General features: G+C 40.9%; 1 protein-coding gene across 1 annotated transcript in view; it reads left to right on the forward strand.

The window, feature by feature from the left end:
• Nucleotides 1-21,791, forward strand: part of CNST (consortin, connexin sorting protein) — a 116,328-nt gene that overhangs the window by 66,980 nt on the left and 27,557 nt on the right. Inside the window, exons 4-8 of the mRNA XM_055146746.1 lie at nucleotides 5,124-5,154; nucleotides 9,195-9,281; nucleotides 9,813-9,927; nucleotides 16,157-16,178; nucleotides 16,332-16,431. Coding sequence (XP_055002721.1) covers nucleotides 5,124-5,154; nucleotides 9,195-9,281; nucleotides 9,813-9,927; nucleotides 16,157-16,178; nucleotides 16,332-16,431 — 355 coding nt within the window. The remainder of the gene's footprint in view (nucleotides 1-5,123; nucleotides 5,155-9,194; nucleotides 9,282-9,812; nucleotides 9,928-16,156; nucleotides 16,179-16,331; nucleotides 16,432-21,791) is intronic.

Here is a 21,791-nt window from a genome sequence, read left to right on the forward strand (position 1 = left end):
CTTCTCCTAGGACTTAATTCTCTTTCAGCAGGAGGATCCACCCAAGGGCGGAGTCCCATGAATGTGTTTCTCTTCTCCTCAGCCAGCAAACATATAAGAATTCATAATATTAATTATTTTGTATGGACACAATAAGAGATGCATTAAAGCTTATAGAATTGCTCTCCTGGGGCCATCTCAATCTCAGACTACAGTGCTCAGGCCAGATCAGTCTTTCCTATCCCTGGCAGGGTCCCAGTCTCATAATTACTATTGGATCATGACAGCATTTGTCTATGATCAAGCTCTTAACTTATAGTTAAGAATTAGGCACTTTGGCCAGGCCCATCTCGATTCCAGGGTAGCACATAACTCACCGCTTTCCCTGGATCCTTCCCGTCCCACGTCGGGGACCCTGCTTTGGGGTGCTAGGAACTGAGGGCAACTGAGGCTTAAGTGGAGAAAGCAGATGCCCGGGTGGGAATAATATTCGAGGCCAATTAATTCCCAAGTTATAAAAAACATAATATTGTCTTCTTGTGTCTATACAAAACAGACATAGCTTTAAAGTAAATTATTCAAAAGGCACAGGAAGAGGAGAAAGGCAATATTAACTTATATAATATAAATTCAGTATCCTAGGAAGTTCTGACCTTACAAATTAGCAGAGTCAGATTAAGGGAAAGCCGCGGATTAACTCTTTTGGGGAAGAGAGCATGGAGAAGTGATTATAGCTAAACAGAGGGATGGGAGAGATTCGGGAACACCTTGATGGGTGTGACTGGGGTAAGCCTAAACTCCAGGGAAAACCGGGACAAGCTACTTGTGGCAAGGAGGGAAAGGACAAAGTAATGTCATCCTACACCTTTTTTTGTGTGGGAAGCACACCCGATGGGGTTACTTCTGGAGGTGCTCGGGAGACCCTCTGGGATGCTAGGGATTAGACCAAACCCAGGTCAGCCACCTGCAAGGCAAACATACTACCCGTTGTGCTATAGCTCTGGCCCAGAAACTCTACTGCACCTGCCCAATGTAGACATATGAAACTTAGACATCAAAAAAAATCACATCTTTTCTAACCAGTCTAGCTTGCCAAGGGTAGGAAAGTATATATGGTATAAGGTATATAGAGGGTATAAAATATGAAATAAAATATAAAGGATATAGAATGCTGGGCAGAAATATACCGACTGATTCAAGTTGCCTTCTCAGCTGGTAATGACTTTAACTTTTGAGGCATGGAGTTTCATGATTGCTTTTTATGGTTGCTTATTTCTGGTTGTTTTTTATAGTATTATAACTGTTGTGGAAACCTGAAAAATGAATGGAAATTTATGCTCTTGTCATGCAAAAACATAATTCATGATAGGTATGGGCCCCATCAAAATGTCTTAAATGAAAGTACTAGGAGGAACTGTGTACAGTGATGTACAATTGCAAAAAAAGGCAAGATGAATGACTTTGAAGAACGATACTTTTCAGCTTCACAAAGAACCTCAAACATTAACTCATGCCATGCAGAGTAGGAAGCCCTGTGCTATGTCATAAACTTTACTGGAAGTTTATAGACAAAATGATATCACTGATTCTAGCAAGTGTGGTAGGCAGTGTGCTGGCTACTAGGATTAGCTCATGAACTCAGTGACTGTCATTCTTTCTTTTTTATCATCTCCCAGATGTAAAATTTTTTTAATTAATTAATTTTTTAATAGTGGATCACTGTGAGGTACAGTTACATCCTTACAAACTTTTGTATTTGCGTTTCAGTCATATAGTGATCGAGTACCCATCCCTCCACCAGTGCCCATTCTCCACTACCAATGATCCCATTATCCCTCCCACCACCCTTACCTTATCCTCCACCCACCCACCCCACCTCTGTGGCAGGGCATTCCCTTTTGTTCTCTCTCTCCTTTTGGGTATTGTGGTTTGCAATAGAGGCATTGAGTGGCCATTGTATTCGATCTATAGTCTACATTCCGCACTCATCTCCCAACCTGAGTGGGTCCTCCCAACACCCTTTACTTGGTATTCCCTTCTCTGTCTGAACTGTCTTTTCCCCCAGTGTGTGAGGCTGGCTTCCAAGCCGTGGGACAAACCTCGTGGTCGTTATTTCTATTATTCTTGGGTGTTAGTCTCCTATTCTGTTACTTTATATTTCACAGATGAGTGCAGTCTTTCTACATCTATCCCTCTCTTTCTGACCCATTTCACTTAACATGATACTTTCCATGTTAATCCACTTTATATGCAAAGTTTATTACTTCATCTTTCCTAACAGCTGCATAGTATTCCATTGTGTAGATGTACCAAAGTTTCTTTAATCAGTCATCTGTTCTTGGGTACTCGGGTTTTTTCCAGATTTTGGCTATTGTAAACAGTGCAGCAATGAACATACAAGTGCAGATGTCATTTCTACTATACTTTTTTGCCTCTCCAGGATATAATCCCAGATGTGGTATTGCTGGGTCAAATGGGAGCTCAGTTTCTAATTTTTAGAGAATCGCCCATACTGTTTTCCAAAAGGGCTGAACCAGTCAGCATTCCCACCAGCAGTGAAGGAGAGTCCCTTTCTCCTCACATCTGAGCCAACACGGTTGCTTTTGTTCTGGAGCGATAGCACAGCGGATAGGGCATTTGCCTTGCACACAGCGGGCCCAGGTTCTATTCCTCTGCCCCTCTTGGAGAGCCTGGCAAGCTACCAAGAGTATCCCGCCTGCATGGCAAAGCCTGGCAAGCTACCTGTGGCATATTCAATATGCCAAAAACAGTAATAACAAGCCTTACAATGGAGACGTTTCTGGTGCCTGCTCGAGCAAATCGATGAACAATGGGATGACAGTGACAATGATACAGTGATGAACTATCCTCTTGGATGTGGGCCAGTCACTGTGGTGTGAGATGATATCTCATTGTTTTGATCTGCATCTCCTTGATGATTAGTGACAAAGAGCATTTTTTCATGTGCCTTTTGGCCTTTCGGATATCTTCTTTGAGAAAGTTTCTGTTCATTTCATCACCCCATTTTCTGATAGGCTTGGATGTTTTCTTCTTGTAGAGTTCAACCAGTGCCTTGTATATCCTTGATATCAGCCCCTTATCAGATGGGTATTGGGTGAATATCCTTTCCCATTCTGTACATTGTCTTTGTATTTTAGTCCTTGTTTCTTTTGAGGTGCAGAAACTTCTTAGTTTAAGATAGCACCATTTGTTTAGCTCTGTTTCCACTTGCTTGGCCAGTGGTGTGTCATCTTTGAAGATACCTTTAGCTTCAGTGTCATGGAGGGTTTTGCCAACTTTGAATGACTGTCATTCTAAAGGCTTGAGATGGACCTGAAAGGGGTGTTTACTCTAAACATGAGCAAACACTGTAAGTCAACATGCTCTCCAACATTCTAGAGCTGATTATTGAACATTTATCAGCATACTGCAGTATATGCAATTCTCATCTTGTAGATAAAAAGTATAATTGACAATTCAGTTTTATTGAGGCAAGTACTGTTATGTCATACTACTAAAGCAACAAACTATAAACAATATACAGAATCTTAGAAATCAAATTATGCAAAGTCCTTTATGAAAACTTCCAATTAAGTATTTACAGAAAGGGGTCAGTGATAGATAGTACAAGGGTTAAGTGCATGGCTTGCATGCAGTCAGCCCTGGTTCCTTCCCTAGAAACACAGAGTTTCCCCAAGCAGACTTCTGGGCCCCTCTGGGAGTTGCATGGGTAATCCCTGGCACTGTAGGGCCCAAGTAGCACTGTAGTCTCAGACCCTGGCATTGATCCCCTAACCCTGTTGACTGAAAACTGCCAGAAGTTGTCTCTAGGCCCCCTGAACACTGCTTGGGAGGACTTCCAGTAAATTTTTACAGAGACGATTTGCAAATCATCTTATTTTTACTTAATCATCTTATTAACTTATGTTTTATCATTTAGATAAAAGTAATCTCTTGTACTTGAAAAAAAAATCAGATCTACAGAATGCATTTTAAATGGGCAAATACACAAAAAGAATCTCTCATAGGCCTTGAGAAAAACCATTCCTTTTTATTGCTAATTTGTAAGGTTGACAGGTACTTTATTGCTTTTTGCCTTGACATCTATCTTGGATAACAGAGAAAGTGATCTACAGATGGAATATCGTTTTTGGTTGGTTTACAGACTCTTAGAATCAATAAAACTTAAAGCTGCGAAGTATTTATTTACAAAATCCAAAATATGCAAATACTTGTTTTACTGGTCTCTTCAGAATGTTGTATCAAAATGAAGATTTCAATGTTTTTAGAATTAAAGACTTTAAAAAAAACCACTAAAAGGTGCTCTGAGTGAATGTGGAGAGTGACAGGCTTCTGCTGGAGCTCAGTCCTGAGCCCCCATCTGACGCCCTTTATATTCTACAGTGTTTTGCAGATTAAACATCATGGCATAACTGGCAGCAGTTTGTCTGACCTTTTCTGAAATATCAAAACCAAACCAAAAGTCAGTATCCCATGAGGTAGTTTGTGAAATAAAATTAAATACCACGATGGGTTTTTCTGTGGGATGGTGTGGCAGGGCTGGGGGATGCAGAGGGACACACCTTCTGCGGTGCTCAGGGGCTGCTCCTGGCTTTGTGCTCAGTGTTTGCTTCGAGCAGTGCTCAGGCAACCATGTAGCTTCAGAGACCTCTCACATGCAAAGCATGTACTCACCCACTGAGTTGCCTCTTCAGCCCATAAATGGGATTTTAAAGTCTCTTGTGATGTGATATATTTCAGCTTTCCACTTTACAATAAGCAAAGTCATTCTTTCCCTGTTAATACCTTATAAGTCTCTGGAGCACTTTTTATTATTCTTTAGAGTTCTTGTTTCCAAACCCTAAGAATTGGTTAAGTTTGCTTTGACTTAACTTAGAATAGCAAGAATGAGATTGTATAAAAACTGAAAATGTCTGTCTGTTCTCAAACATTTACTTTGTTTGAGAAGATGACTTCAGAAGTGTGTTCTATGCCAAAAATCATTTCTTCTGGACTGGTGAATGTAGGTAAATAAGAACTTTCTTAGTTTTATGTCTGAGACTTTCAGTATTTGAAGATTCTGATTTCTTCTACATTTTTCTTTTCATTGAAGATTTAATTTTCTTTGCTTTTATTTTTTACAGATAGCGGAGTCGTATTTCCAGGAGGAGGACTGTATCCTTTTCTTAATTTCTGGAAGAAATGATAGAACTCTTAGAGAACTTCCTGTTTTAAAAAACTTAGGTGTATTTTACGTATAATATATATGTACATTCATATATAAATGTCAACTAAAATAGGTCTTAACAATTGAATACTCCTGTGTAACCACCTCAGAAACCAAGATATAAAGAATTTCAGTCACTCTAGAAAACACTCCTAGAACTATCAAAATTTTATTTTTTATAAATAAGATCTTCTTAATTTAGGAGTACTTTGTGTCGTACCAGATTGCTCAGATATCACTCCTAGTGCTCAAAGAACAATAGGCAATTTCAAGGATCAAATTGGATTGGCTACATGCAAAGCAAACACCTTAACCCAGTGTCTCTTTGGTCAATGTCTGCTAATATTAGGGTTTTTTAAAAGGAGAGAGATTAGAAAAAGTTACAACTCAAGCATTTATTGCATTTTCTTTCTTTGAATTAAATAAGTATGCAAATCAAGGAATATTTATTTGGTAGAGTCTGTCAAATATTTTATATATAGTAAACTTCTTGATTTTCATATTGCAGCTATATCTCTACAAAGGGAGGTTGAAATATTTTTCTGGTAATAATAAATATTTTCAAGTGAGCTCTCATGTTCACTTATACAAAATAAATTTCTGTCCTAATTTTTCCACTTCCCTCTTTTAAAATTGCTTTTCCTTTTATGAGGAGTGACCCGATATACTGTAGAAAGAGTATGTCATGACCTTCTTTTTTCACATTTGTCATCTCTTTCCTTTCTCTAGCTGACTTTCTCGTCTCTGAGCAGACTGAGGGATGAACAGTTACTGTACTGAAGCCTATCAAGCAAGCTGTGGTAACAGAACTAGCCCATTCTTGTAAAATATATAGAAAAACCTAATTCTGGTGGAAATGAAGTGTAGGACTCTTTTTCTAAACAAATAATTATTATGCAATGTAGAGTGCAAACCAGCATGAGTATCACTGCAAGCCTTTTATTTATCTTTTTATTTTTAAAAAATTGTAAATTAAAGAACTGTGATTTGCAAAGTTATTGATAGTTGCATTTTAGGCATACAATATTTCAACACCAATCCCACCTCCAGTGTCAACTTCCCTCCCTCAGTGTTTCTTTTTTTATTATTATTAAATTTATTTCTTTTCAATTAGTGAATCACCGTGAGGGTACAGTTACAGATTTACCCATTTTCGTGCTTGTATTTCCCTCATACAATGTTCAAGCACCCATCCCTCCACCAGTGTTCATTCTCCATCACCAATGAACCCAGTATTTCTCCCACCCCCCACTTTCATCCCCCCTCCCCGCCCCACCCCACCTCTATGGCAGGGCATTCCCTTTTGTTTTCTCTCTCCTTTTGGGTGTGTGGTTCACAACAGGGGTACTCAGTGGCCATTGTGTTCAATCTATAGTCTATCCTATAGTCTATTCAGCACGCATCTCCCTTCCATAGCGGGTTCTCTAACCACATTTTACTTGGTGTTCCCTTCTCTATCTCAACTGCCTTTTCCCCCAGCATGTGAGGCCAGCTTCCAAGCCATGGAGCCAACCTCCTGGTATTTATTTCTACTATTCTTGGGTGTTAGTCTCCTACTCTGTTATTTTATATTCCACAGATGAGCGCAATCTTTCTATGTCTCTCTTTCTCTCTTTCTGACTCATTTCACTTAGCATGATACTTTCTATGTTGATCCACTTATAGCAAAGTTCATGACTTCATCTTTTCTAACAGCTGCATAGTATTCCATTGTATAGATGTACCAAAGTTTCTTTAACCAGTCATCTATTCTCAGGCACTCAGGTTTTTTACAGGTTCTGCCTATTGTAAACAGTGCTGCGATGAACATATAAGTGCAGATGTCATTTTGACTGTACTTTTTTGTTTCTCCAGAATATATTCCCAGAAGTGGTATTGCTGGGTCAATTGGGAGCTCAATTTCAAATTTTTTGAGAAGCGTCCATATTGTTTTCCAAAAGGGCTGAACTAGTCGACATTCCCACCAACAGTGTAGAAGAGTCCCTTTCTCCCCACATCCTCTCCAACAGTGGTTGCTTTTGTTCATTCAGTGTTTCTATATTCCCTCCCAACCGCAATCCCTACCCCATCTCCAACTGTCACCTTGATAGGCACATCACAGAGTTCCAGTGGTTGCAGCTTAGATCTCATGTTTTCAGTGTTGTTGAGTCTGTGTGTTGGATATCTGGCTCTACCCTTCATCCTTATCACCAGTATAACTCAAGCTCTGACACCTGTTCACCCATTACTTCCTGTTCTGTTCCTCCCTGCTCAGTTTTTTTCCTTTTCTTTCCTTCTCTCTAAACCCTAGGGTCAAGGATGATCTAAGCATCCCCCTTTTATACAATATATTTCCTCATCCTTGCTGGAAGCCTTTTTTAAATGCAAACTCCCAGACTTCAGAATATGTTTCTGTTGTCAGATTCATTAAACAAGTTATTCATTTAACAAGTGTTTCAGATAGTTTTTGTTATTATATATTTTTTATTTTCTAAAGCAAGGAGGACTTAATTAATGCCCCTCCTTTTAAACTTTTTTTAGTTTTTTGTGCCACACCTGGTGGTGCTCTGGGACCATATGTGGTGCCAGGATTTGAATCCAGCTCAACTGCATGCAAGACAGCCCTACCCACTGTACTATCTCGGCAGCCCTCCTCCCAGTTTTTGTTGAAGTACCATGTGTTATGATACTGTTAATGATACAGTTTCATTTTATGTTCTATAAAGTTTTGTTATATAAAGAAACATGGGGGAATTCATGGAGAGAGACAAATGAAACCGCCCCGCTTCTCCCTAGTCTACTTTATGGTTCCTTGTGTCTCTAAGGTAACTAGTACAAGAAAGAACTGAACTCTGATGATGGCAGGGACAAAAAACTAAACAGTGACTTTGCCCGTCTTCTTTTTGTATCAACTTTTAGAACATCGCCCAAAGAAAGGCAGATAGTTGGATAGCTTATCACAACCAGAATATGATGCTAAATGTATGATGTAGATGAAAAGGCAGAAGTTTGTGAGAAAATGTGCATGAGAGAGGTATCAGATAATTATCTGGTAATTATAAATCACTGTGGCAGTTGACTGAATGATCCCCAAAGATCCATGTGTTTGCTCTGTGCTCATTTAGATTTGTATTCCTTTGGTCTTGTAGTGGGAAAGTATTCATTAAGAAATATGTAATGGATCAAGGTGAAGTCAGGGACCCCTGATTAGAGGGTTAACACAGTTGCTTGCATAAAGTCATTTAAAGAGGCGGGGGAAGAGGAAGCCCTTAGGTTCAGAATTCCAGGTGACTCTTATTCCAAATAAATAACATCCAATTTGAAGTAGTGTAGCAAAATCCCCCTATAGTCTAGCAAAATCCCTCTAATAAGATGCCGTGTTTCAATCCCATAGGCTTGACAGGCTGAGTCTGTCGTGCTAGCACCATTAGCTGTGCTCACTAGAGGCATCTCTTTGATCAGTTTCCAGAATGGGCTACACACCTGCTTCCTCACTTCCAAGGATGAACTAATTGATAGAAAATAGGAATTTAGTGTCTAAGCAGCCCAGAAGCACCAATAAGAGACTCCCCAAAACTCTGCTCAGTGGGTCTGTCTGTCTCTGCAGTGTCAGTCTGTCAGACTCTCGGTAAACCTAGCTTTGCTCTGCCTAACCCATTTATTTATCACCCATGGCTTGGTCCCAGCAGGTCTTGGGTTTGATCACCTCTTTTTCACTCCTTACTAACTGGCTGCTTCGGAAGATAGTCAGCAAGCTTCCTTGAAACATTAAGACCTTTAGTTTCTGCAGTTTTCTTAGAAAGTGAACCCAAGTACCTGCTGAGAATATGCCGCATTAAAATTCAATACTTCAAAACCAAGATACCTCACCTAAGCGTATGTTTGAATTTAAAAATATCTAAAGGCCTCTCATTAATTGTTGTTTTAAATTTCTCAACTCAAGACTTTCTTTTCAACTATTGGGCTGAAAATAGTTTGGATTTCTGTTTTCCTCAAATTTTCTGTTCAGATGAGAAAGCAATGAAATTCATTCAGCTTGAACGACTGTATCATGAACAATTGCTTGCAAATCTTTCTGCCATTCAAGAACAATGGGGTGAGTACATACTAGCAGAATGTGGAATTACCAGTAATCTCACAAGTTGTTATCTAGGAAATTAATGTATTTGACCTGGTTTTATAGTCATAAGATAGATATTTCTGTAGTTTGTATTGCAAAGAAAGTAGCATTTTTGGTTTATTTTTGAATCACACCCTATGGTGCTGGGGGCTGCTGTCCATCTGCTCAGGGGACTATGAACTACCTAGGGTGGAATCCAGGGCTCTAATTATTATGAGAAAATTTTTTATCTTTATATTTGGCCTTCATATCAATCTGAAGAAAAGAATACTTGGAACTATGTTTTCCTTCTGATTCCTTTGCAGTCTCTACTAAATAATATAGCTGTTAGGATATGATTCACATATACTGGAAAGCAGTCACTTAGCTATTTCTAACTGTATTAACTTTGGATTGTTTGAGGAGATAATTTTGCATAAGATATTTAATGGCAGGGTCAGCTGTGTATGTTTTTATTTCCAAATATCTTTCTTGATATCTAGTGACTAAGAAATATTTTAAATTTAGAAACAAAATGGAAAACTGTACAACCACATACAGTTACATCTCTAAAGAATTCAGAAAAAGGATTTAATGGTGAAGACTTTGAACGGCTTACTAAATTTTGCACAACACATCAAGAGTAAGTATATCAGTATTTGGTTAGAATGAGTTGTAATGGAATATTGATAAAGTATTATAGGGTTGCATATTTGGATTCCACAGTCTCTATTGGTTTTTTCAGTGTTTTCAACTGAAATCAAAATGGTTATAAATTAATTAGGTTCCTTTCTCAGCATTTGTCAGTTTGATGGTTGTTTTGTTTTGTTTTGTTTTGTTTTTTACTTTTTTTGGGGTCACACCCGGCTATGCTCAGGGCTGACTCCTGGCTCTGCACTCAGGAATCACTTCTGGTGGTGCTCGGGTGTGTAAAAACACAAAAATAAAAGAAACTGGAGCGGGAGGCACCTCACCGCACCGAGCCAGGCACAGGGCGAATGAAGGAACGGAGCCAGGCTGGTTGGTCTCAATCGCAGTTTATTCCATTCCCATCTCCATTCTCCTCTGATTCTCCTCCTGCTTCTTCCTCTCCCATCCTACTTCATTCTCCTTCCCTGGATCTCGATCTTGATCTAGCTTCTCCAGATCTGGCCCTGATACTGGCCCTGGAATTCTACAGCACTCGCCCCCAGCCCCCTCTCACAGCCACCTTAGGGCTTATGCATAGGTGTGGTTACAATCAATAGGGGGTAAAGTTCTATCCCTTAGGGGATGCTTTCACTAGGACAGAATCTCTCTCAGCAGGACATCCGCCCAAGAGCGGAATCCCATGGGTGTGTTTCTCCTCTCTTTGTCCAACTAACATATTATTCATATTATGAATATTATGAATCATTTTGTATGGACATAGCAAGAGACGCATTAAGCTTATAGAATTGCTCTCCCCGGGTCACCTCGATCTCAGACTACAGCGCTCAGGCCAGATTAGTCTTCCCTAGCCCTAGCAGGGCCCTAGTCTCGTCATTGCTTTTGGATCATGACATGACATGCCCATAACCAAGCTCTTAACATATAGTTAAGCATTAGGCGCTTTGGCCAGGCCCATCTCGATGCCAGGGTAGCACATAACTCACCGCTTGCCCTGGGTTCGTCCCAACCCTCATTGGGACCCTGCTTTTGGGGGTGCTTGGAAGCAAGGGCAGCTGAGGCTTAAGTCCAGAAAGCAGATGCCCGGGAGTGAATAATATTTGAAGCCAATTAAATCCCATGTTACCAAAGCATATTAATAAATGTCTTTCTTTGTCCATACAAAAAGGATATTGGTTTTTTTTTTTTTTTTTTTTGCTCTTTGGGTCACACCCGGCAATGCACAGGGGTCACTCCTGGCTCTGCACTCAGGAATTACCCCTGGCAATGCTCAGGGGACCATATGGGATGCTGGGAATCGAACCCGGGTCGGCCGCATGCAAGGCAAACGCCCTACCTGCTGTGCTATCACTCCAGCTCCAAAAAAAGGATATTGTTTTAAAGTAAACTATTAAAAAGACATAAGCGAGGAGAAAGACAATATTAATTTACAATAGAAGCTCACTGTCCTAGCAAGGTCTGACCTTACAAATTAATAGAGTTTGATTAGAGGAAGAACAGATAAACTGGTAGAAGTGGTTACAGATAAACAAAGGAATGGGAGTGACTCGGGAGCACTTTGATGGGTGTGACTGATAAACCTAAGCTCCTAGTGGCAAGGGGAGCAGGACAAATAAATGATATCTAACACCCGGGGGACCATATGGGATGCTGGGAATTAAACCCGGGTCAGCTGCATGCAAGGCAAACGCCCTACCTGCTGCACTATCACTCCAGCCCCCATTTATCACAGTTTTTATCCTAAACTCAGTGAGCTGTAAAAAAATATAACTTCTGGGGCTGGAGTGACAGCACAGCGGGTAGGGCATTTGCCTTGCATGCGGCCAACCCGGGTTTGATTCCCAGCATCCCATATGGTCCCCTGAGCATGGCCAGGGGTAATTCCTGAGTGCAGAGCTAGGAGTGACCCCTGAGCATCGCTGGGTATGACCCAAAAAGAAATAAAAAAATATATATATATAACTTCTAATTTTGATCTCTTTAGCTTAGCTGATTCTACTGGTCAAAATTGTTCATTTGAATGTTCTTATTGTAGTTGTTTGCTAGTGCTTGTATGTTATAATAAAAAGTATATTTAAAGAGTAGCATAATGGGAGGTTAAATGCACTATAATATTTAACCAGAATACATGTGAAAGGAAAGCTACATTTACCAGATAATTTTTAATTTCTTGATTTATGTTAAATAACTGGATTTTAAAAACTAAATTATACTACTAATAGATAACAATAATAGTAATAGAGAACAATAATACTAATAGATAAATTATACTACTAATAGATAACAATAGGTCATTTACAAAATTGTTTGTAATACAGTTGTTTCAGACTTGACGGTGTTCCAACACCAATCCCACTCCGGTGTGACCTTCCTTCCACCAGTGTCCCCAGTTTCCCTCCTGCCCCCTTAGCAGGCACATAACAAATTTACTTCACATGCTTGCTACAACAAAATGGCAAGTGGAACTATCAGAAAATAAATCAGTAAAAGTCAGTTTGATGATCGTTACATTACATCTCACAATGGCATTCTCAAAGTCATTGTCAAGGATTTACTGCAGCCGGCTGGTGCTGGACAGGCTGCTGTGCAACTTCCCCCATCAAATTTGTTCTGCTTCTTATAGCTATAAGGACTGTGAAATTTGTGGGAGGTGTCATGCGGCTGCATATGCAGCTGTGTGCTTCAAGAGCTGTGGAACTGGGCCAGTTTATAGGGTGGAGGAGGTTGAGTGTGACAGCTGCTGGGCCTAACCAGACTCAGGGGGATATTGCTGGCCCCCTGTGAAAAGGCCACAGGGTTTTCAGCCCAGAGATCAGAGATCAGTGATCTACCCAGAGTGGTTCTATAGTTTGACAGCTTGTTAAGGTCAAAGCAAATATAAGGTAGACAGATATAAAACATGGTTCCTTAGTACAGAGTCTTAAAAGACTCCATTATTCTATGTTTTTCTTCTCCTCCCTCAAAATTATGAGAATAAATGTAAAGTTCTATACATTTATCTAGAAATAAACTCAGGTGATTTTACTTAGCTCATGCAGCATAGAGAATTGTTTTTTAATCTGGTTGTTTTGGAGACCTGCCTTTTATTTATTTATTTATTTATTTATTTATTTTAATTGAATCACCATGTGGAAAATTACAATGCTTTCAGGCTTAAGTCTCAATTATACAATGCTGAAACAACCACCCCTTCACCAGTGCCCATATTCCACCACCAAAAAAAAAACCAACAACAGTATACCTCCCATCCCTCCCATCCCACCCCCTTCCTCTCCCCCCACCTGGGTAACTGATAAATTTCACTTTACTTTCCTTTACTTGGGTTACATTCAACATTTCAACAAAAACTCACTATTATTGTTAGGAGTTCCCCACTAGAGTCAGACCTGTGAAGAAGAGATATGAGGTCGCGCGGCCACGATAGTGATAGCGATAGCGGCCACACAGTTTTGGATTTCTGTATTTTAGCAAATAAGTACAGGGAAATTTCTTCCAGAAATTGGGTCATTGTAAGCTTGTATCTCTCATTAGTGGTCCTCATAGTATGGTGGTCACCATGCCCTTCCCTCCCCTCCCCCCAGGAGCTGCCGGTACCAAAAGTAGTTTAGCTGGCCTCTGGAGTCTTGCTCAGGCAGCTGTGGATCACATCTCGGCGGCCGAGACCTGCCCTTTAAGAACGATTCGGAAGTGACAGCCAACTCTTGTAATACCGATTTTCTTGCGTTGGTCAGTGTAGAACTTTAAACAGTTTTCAAGAGATTCAGATTATAAGCTGATTTCTTAGCATGCTAAACAGGTTAACTTTCAACTACATAAAATTTTTATTTTGTGCTCCTTTTAGGAACATATATACTAAAATTTTATTTATTTCATTTTGGGGGAGGGTGGTCTGGGACCATACCCAGCAGTCCTCAGGGCTTATTCCTAATGGAGCTTGGGACACTGTATGTGCCTTACCCGCTATACTTTCTCCAGCACCCTACATACAATTTTAAAATAAAATTTCAAAATCTTTTGGAATAGATGAAGGAAGGTCAAAGACATAGTCCAGGAAGTGAGTCACTTGGTTGCCTGTGGCCAACCCCGGTTGAATCCCTGCACAGCATATGGTCCCCCAAGCACTGCCATGGGTTGCTCCTGAGCAGAGAGCCAGGAATAGCCCCTGAGAATCGTGGAGTGTGGCCCAATTCTCCATCCCACTCCACTTCCACCTTTCAAAAAATTAAGGAGAAAAATTTCTTACTTTAAAATATTCCTTAGGGCTGTGTACGTGTGGCCAGTGACAGAGTACATTCCTACCATTTGTGAGGCCCTGGGTTTCATCCCCAGTGCTACAAAGTAAATAAAAGTAAATATTCGGGGCTGGCGTGATAACACAGCGGGTAGGGCGTTTGCCTTGCACGCGGCCGACCCGGGTTTGAATCCCAGCATCCCATATGGTCCCCTGAGCACCGCCAGGAGTAATTCCTGAGTGCAGAGCCAGGAATAACCCCTGTGCATCGCCGGGTGTGACCCAAAAAGAAAAAAAAAAGTAAATATTCGATATAAAAGCTTTCTTGGTCTTCAGGAGATAAACTGGGGAAATTGGTGGTGGGAAATGTACACTGGTGAAAGGATGTGTGCTGGGACAGTGAAACCCAATCACGAACAATTTTGTAACAGTATATCTCGTGGTGATTCAATAAAAAAAGAAAAGAAAGGAAAGAAAGAATAAATACTACATAATTTGAAGGAAAAACAACAACAACAACAACTTACTTGTCTTTCCCAGGGAGTTAACAAATTTTTGATGTGCTGCAATTGTTTATTTAAAAGCAGATATCTACTGAACACAATATGAGCATGTCTTTATGCTTTAAATTTGTATTTTTTGCCCATATTATAATTCTTAAATTTTAAAATTTTAATTTAATTTGAGGAGAGGCTCCCAAGCACCACTCAAAGGCCCCAAAGGCCTTGCCCAGTAACATTTGACCTGGCAATGCAAGCAGCGTGGGTCAGTGGCAGGGGCCAGTGATGTGCCGCTCAGCTTCCAGGGTGGTGGGGACACTGGGGACACATGGGGATGGGGGGAGGGGAGTATTCGGTGCTGGGGATGAGATTCAGGCTTGTGCAGGCTTGTGCTTGTAGCCCTCTGAGTACTCTTCTCATTTTTTATTTTAAAAATATTTTTGAATTACTTATAAAGTATGGAAGCCTGATGAATTTTTACATATACGAGCATGTTTATGAACTTACCTGCTGCCAAAATGAAGAACAGTGTAACTTGTCAGAAAGTTAGCTAGTGCATGAGTCAAGTCAGTATTCACGCCCAACATTACTGTTATCACAGAGAAGGTAGGCTTTGGTATCTAGCTGCTTTGAACCTTCATCATCTCTGTTTCACATATATTTGAATCTCATGGTAATTTGCTGTTTCATTCTCCTGTGGGTTCATGATTGTATGGTTATGTAGTAATTTATTTGTCCTTTCTGTTATCAATTATCATTTTAGTTCTTTTGTTGTTGTTTTGTGGTTTTCTGTTTGTTTCTTGTGCCACACCCAGCTTTACTCATGACTCACTCCTGGCTCTGTACTCAGGAATCACTTCTGGTGGGCCCAGCGAACCATATGGGGTGCTGGGGATTGAACGTGGGTTGGGTCCCTGCAAGGCAAGTTCCCTACCTGCTGTACTATTTCTCTGGCCTCTCTTTCTGATTGTTTAATATTATGAATAAAATGATGGCTATGATCATTTTTGTGCATGCTTTCTGGTAGGTATATGCAGTCTTGATGATGACTATCATCTTGACTGTACCCTAAAATATATTTTAAATTAATTTTTTCTTAACTGTTACCATGTGTAATGTTAAATCTATCTTCTCCCAGCAAAACTATCTTCCACCATAGTCTGTTTTAATTTTTTTTTTTATTTAAAATGTGTATTAAGACCCTTTAAGTACATTACTAGCAAAAATTTAACATTTTGTTTTTCCTGGATTGCAACATTTGTCACTTTCAGAGGGGGCTCAGAGTAATTGCCATCTGAGGAGTGCAGACATGCACACAGGATGCAGCTGCAGTTTGAGTTGTGGGAGCAGTGGAGGAGCTTCAGCAGTGGAAATGTCCTGTGTTAGTATTAGAAGTTGGGGAAGCTATATCTCTTATGGTTATTTCAGTGACATTTGTTTGGAAGCATCTTGCTGCTATAATGTTTTTAATTCTTCTCTCTCTTTTTCTACAGTCCACTTTTATCTAAACAAAAGGTAAGAGATTGTTTTGAATTTATTTATAGAAAAATCATAGTGTATCTATTATCTGAAACTGTTTTGGAAAATAAAATCTTTCTCAAACTACTTTCAGTTTTTGAACTTAAGGCAACAATTTGCCCCTCTCTTCTTTTTCTCTGACCTTTTCAGATCTCAGCTGTAGAGAAGACCCTGGACAGGAAAAGCATTACAGAGTTAGATGCAGTGTCTGAAGAGCCAAAGGGCAGAGAAGCTATAGCCAAAGATCCAGGTATGTTTTTAAACTGAGTCAGAGGGAAAGGCAAAAGAAGCCTGCCAGTTATTGTTTTACAAGTTTTATACCTGAGATGCTTGCAGGAATTTTTTTGTATATACCTCTTCTCACTGTCACTGTCACTGTCATCCCGTTGCTCATCGATTTTGCTCGAGCAGGCACCAGTAATGTCTCCATTTTTGAGACTTGTTGTTACTGTTTTTTGTCATATCGAATATGCCATGGGTATCTTGCCAGGCTCTGCTGTGTGGGCAAGATACTCTCAGTAGCTTGGCGGGCTCTCCCAAGAGGGGCATGGGAATTGAACCCGGGTTGGCCACATGCAAGACAAATGCCCTACCGCTGTGCGCCCTACCGCTGTGCTATCGCTCCAGCCATATACCTCTCCTAGAAAGTGGAAATGTAATATTTTTTAATATTGTATGACTTCACTTTTAGATAACTGTAGCAGGTTATAAAATAGAAATTATTTTAATACATATATATGTTTTTTAGTGGGTGGGCTATATTTATCTAATAGATTGTAACAACGATGTGTAAAAATTCTCTGAAGAAGACTGGGTTTGGTGTGTTTAAATTCTTGTTCTGTTTAAAAACTCAACAGAATGGACTGTAACAGAAATCCATTCTGTACGCTTTGAATTCTATTTTGACCACTTACGTTACCTGAAGCAAATTGTTTTAACTTCAATAGGCTTTCCTTTCTTTGATTCTGAAGTGTGTGTGCTAAGGACCAGGAACCTAACTTAGTGATGGAGCGTTTGCCTTGCAAGTGTAAGATCCTGGGTTTGATTCCTGGAACCACAAAAAGATAATTAATGTGCATGCTAGCAGTATTTACCGTATGGGATTTTTGTAGGGATTAAATTATTAATTTCATGTTTAAAATGTAGAACAGGAACTGAAGAGCCAGTGCAGCATGTAAAAGGTGGCTTACCTTCTATGTGGCCAACCCAGTTCAGACCCAGGAAACCTTATGTGGTTTCCTGAGCACCACCAGGTGTGGCCCCCAAAACCAGAAACAAAAAAGTAGAACAGTACCTGGCAAAAGAACTCAGCATAGTCACGAACTGCCGTTATTCCTCTTCCTCCTCCCGTGCTGTCACTGCTCCCCACTGCTGGTGTCTTAGCAGTGTCTCTACTCATTGTCACTTTCCTGTCTTCTGAAAATCTTAAGGTAATTTTACAATTTTACAAAATAGTATTTGCAAGGTGTTTTCCTCTATATGATTTCATTTGTTTCTTTTAACATCTGAGATAAGGAAGGTAGAATCATTTTAAGAAACTAAAATGATTAATCTGTTAGGAGCCTAACAGACTTTTTTCAGGGAGCGCTAACTAGAACTTAAAGTCCTATCGCAGGTGTCTGACCTTGCATTTCTGCCTTTTTATTCTTTAACTTGTTCATATTTTATTAAATTAAGATGAAAACAATAAAAATGTCTTATTTTAGTGACAGCATTCATATATATTTGAGAACGCATCTAAAGTGATTAAAAGTGTCTTCCCCTTGAGAGCAGAGATGGAATGGAGGGAGGGAGGGAGGGAGGGAGGAAACGATCTTTAAAGATAATGTAGTTTGTCCCCAAAATTATAATTTGACACAATGAAAGTACAACATAGTATACAAAATAGTTCGACTTAGGGTGACTGAACACGAATTAAGAATATAACAGATTTTCCATGACATTATCTATTACTGGACTCCTTTCATGATCTAGTTTGCATCTTTGCATCTTAAATTACAATTTTTCTTCATCTCTAAGTTAGGTTCCTGTCCCTGAGCACACACTTTAGAGTCAAAGAAAGGAAGGCATATTGAAGTTAAACAATTTGCTGCAGGTAATATCACTGTATCATGGTCATCCTGTTGTTCATCGATTTGCTTGAGCAGGTGCCAGTAACATCTCCACTCGTCCCTGTTGCGTGCTAGTGTAGCCTGATGGCGTATTGGGAGCTCTTTCAGCATCAGAGGAATGAGGATCGTCATTGTTAGTGTTTTTGGCATATTGAGTACGCCATGGGTAGCTTGCCAGGCTCTACTGTGCGGGCGGGATACTCTCGGTAGCTTGCCAGGCTCTATGAGAGGGACGAAGGCTTTTGGGGTGGCCTCTAATCGCCTTTACAGCTGTTCCCAGTCTACCGAATATAAGCTTCTGGTCGACTGGCATGTTGTACGATCTGCACACTGACAAACATGCACCCACCTGCATCTCTGGACAGCACCTAGGACATCTGTGGCTTCAGGTTGATCTCCCTGAGGTTGATGGAGTGCGTGCAGAGATTGTTGAGCAGATGGCAGAACAGGACCCTATTGCGGAGGGTCTGTGCCGGGTCGAACACCTGCACCGAGTCCCAGGTCACCCGATGGTTGGCTGACAGCACCCCACAGTGGATAAGCCACTGTGCACACTGATGCCACATCTCTATGTCAAACAGCACTGCAACTCGGCCCATTTGGGGCAGGCGGCAATGCTGCAGCCGCCGCTTTGGTTTCTTCGTGCCCCACCGACGCTATTCTGTCCGAATCTTGCAAAACAGCTTGCGGTGTCCATCAGGAATCACGCATAGAGTTCTATGCCTGGCGAGCTGAGCCACACATTTTTTTTTTTTTAATTTTATTGAATCACCATGTGGAGGGTTACATAGTTCTCAGGATTATGTCGGTTATACAATTCTCAAACACCCTTCCCTTCACCAGTGCCCATCCTCCATCACCAACCCCCCAGTATACCTGCCGCCCCCTCCCACCTCCCCAGTCCCCACCCTTGTACTTGATAAGTTTCACTTCATTTATGCCTTATCTCGATTACATTCCATGTTTCAACACACAACTCACTACCGTTGTTGGGGTTTCCCCCAAAAAAGAAAAGCAGTCCTATTGCCAAGGAGGCATTTGATAGTTCTCCACTGCTAAGAATATAGAGATATTAAGTCCCGCTGTTTGTTACATAACTTTTCTTTTTCCCCCTTGCCCCGCGCCACCGAGTTCACGCCTGTTTAGTAATCGCCACGCTGTCTGACAAAGGGAAAAAAACCGAAGAGGATGGTTATTTCCCGTCATCAGCCGGCGTGGGGCTCTGGCTTAGTTGATAGTCTAGTAGAGTGTCTGCAAGCAGTTTCTGGAACCGAAGGTCTTGCGCTGGTATCGGCTCCGGCTCGAGATTCCACCAGCGTCCCACTGTTCCATGTACATAATTTTTCCCCTTATATCCCATTCCCACGCCACCAGGTCTGTTTGCTTAATGGACATCACACTGTAGTTGACGACACGCCGCGTTTCTTCCCGAGAAAGAAGAAAATTTCTTCTCAGCTGGCGTGGGGATATAGCTTAGTTTAGTCTAGAGAGATGGCTACCGTTTTGATTGCCTTCAATATTTCAGCAACAGACTTACTATTCTTGTTAGGATCTCCCACAAAAGTCCGACCCATTAAAAGCGAACCATTACATATTGCTGATGCTAAGATGACATTAGGTCGCGCGGCTTTCTGTATAAAGTCCAGGGAAAGTACAACCAGAAATAACATCACTACAAACTTTTACCCTTTTATGGTGCTCATAAGATGGAGAAGTCCTGCGCTGTGTTCAGGAGGGAGGAGTTGAGAGAGAGAGACAGGTTAAAAGAATTGGGGGATGCCCGGGTCCCACTGTTTCAGTGCACCGTGGGGTCTCTGGTCCCATGCCAGAATTAGTTCAGTGGGCTGCCTGGAGTCCAAGGGCGCTCCCTTGGGCTCTTCCATCCTGTTCGCTCCGCAGCCGGATCCAAAGGGAGGCACACGTGGGGGAGGTGGGTTTAAATATCTATCTGCTGTGGGCGGGGGTCGCCGCCCCCGCCCCCTGGGGTCTCCCGCAAGCGCGCGAAAGCGTCCTGTTTCAGCTGGATCGCCGTGAGCCACACATTTTCTAAGGAGAGATGGTGAGCCGGGTTCGGGAGAACACGAGGGGTTCAGGCAGCGTCAGTGCCATCTGTCAGGTAACATAAGGGGTCAAAATAGAATTCAAAGCATACAGAATGGATTGCTGTTGCAGTCCATCCTGTTGAGTTTTTAAACAGAACAAGAATTTAAATACACCAAAACCAGTCTGCTTCAGAGCATTTTTACACAGCGTTGTTATGATCTATTAGGTAAATACGGCCACCCACTAATAATATTTTGTACTGTTTCTGCCTGACCTCCCATTGTTCATCGATTTGCTCGAGCAGGCACCAGTAACATCTCCATTGTGAGACTTGCTACTGTTTTTGGCATATCAAATATGCCACAGGGAGCTTACCAGGCTCTGCCGTGCAGGCGGGATACTCTCGGTAGCTTGTGGGGCTCTCCGAAAGGGATGGAGGAATTGAACCCAGGTCGGCCGCATGCAAGGAAAATGCCCTTCCCGCTGTACTATCGCTCCAGCCCTGTACTGTTTCTAAATAATAAAATAAAATAATCATTTTGAGACTGATACCTTATAAATGATATTATACCTATGGTTAGCTTTTATTGCCATTTAATTGATAATACAGATAATTAGAAAAATTCTTGAAATGTATCTTTTATTTTTATTTTGGGGACTACACCTGGTGATGACGGGGGCTTCACCAGGTTTGGAACTCTGAGGTCCCTTTCTGGTAGTGCTCAGGAGACTATGGTGCTGGAGCAAACCTGGGCCCCAAGCATGCAAATGTTTCATCAGCCCAAACGATTTTATTTTATCTAGTTGTAACCAGCCAACTCACATTGTACTCATATAATGGTCACTTATAGCTAACTATCAGTCTTATCTTAATGCTTTAGGATTCAGTCCTATTAAATTCTAAAATCACACTTTGGTTTTATTTTATTCAAACCTCTGCTTTGTCCTTCTGGGACTGGGAGCTTGGTCTGCTCTAAGCTGGAACTTGTCCGAATTAGTCTGTAGGGGTGAATCCAGGTTGCTCTGTGGAGATATGTGATGGCTCCAGCAGGACCCACTGAGAAGCTAACTCGAAAGTCACTGTGCTAGACAACTCAGCGTAGCATGTCACATTCCTCTCTGCCTTATGTGTTCAGATACGGTGGGCTGAGGTGCTCAGCCTCATTAACTCCCAGGATCCTATGAGAACGCTTTGAGGGTTATTTTCTAAACCTTAGGAGACTGGGTCCTTGGGCTTCAGTTCTTAATTGGTCCTCTTTCCAACTTTTTAAAAAAATGTTATTTTAATGTAGACAAAAGCCACAACTGTTGATACAATTCTAAAGTTGTGATTGATTAGAGTACAGAGTTTCAATATTAAAATCAATGAGTGTAAAAAAATCAATCTTTGTGCACAAATTGTTATATCTGTTCACGGGGTTGTTAAGTCCTTATCTAAGAATTTATTAACATGTTT

Source organism: Sorex araneus, chromosome 9, assembly GCF_027595985.1.
Source record: "Sorex araneus isolate mSorAra2 chromosome 9, mSorAra2.pri, whole genome shotgun sequence".
NCBI lineage: Eukaryota > Metazoa > Chordata > Mammalia > Eulipotyphla > Soricidae > Sorex > Sorex araneus.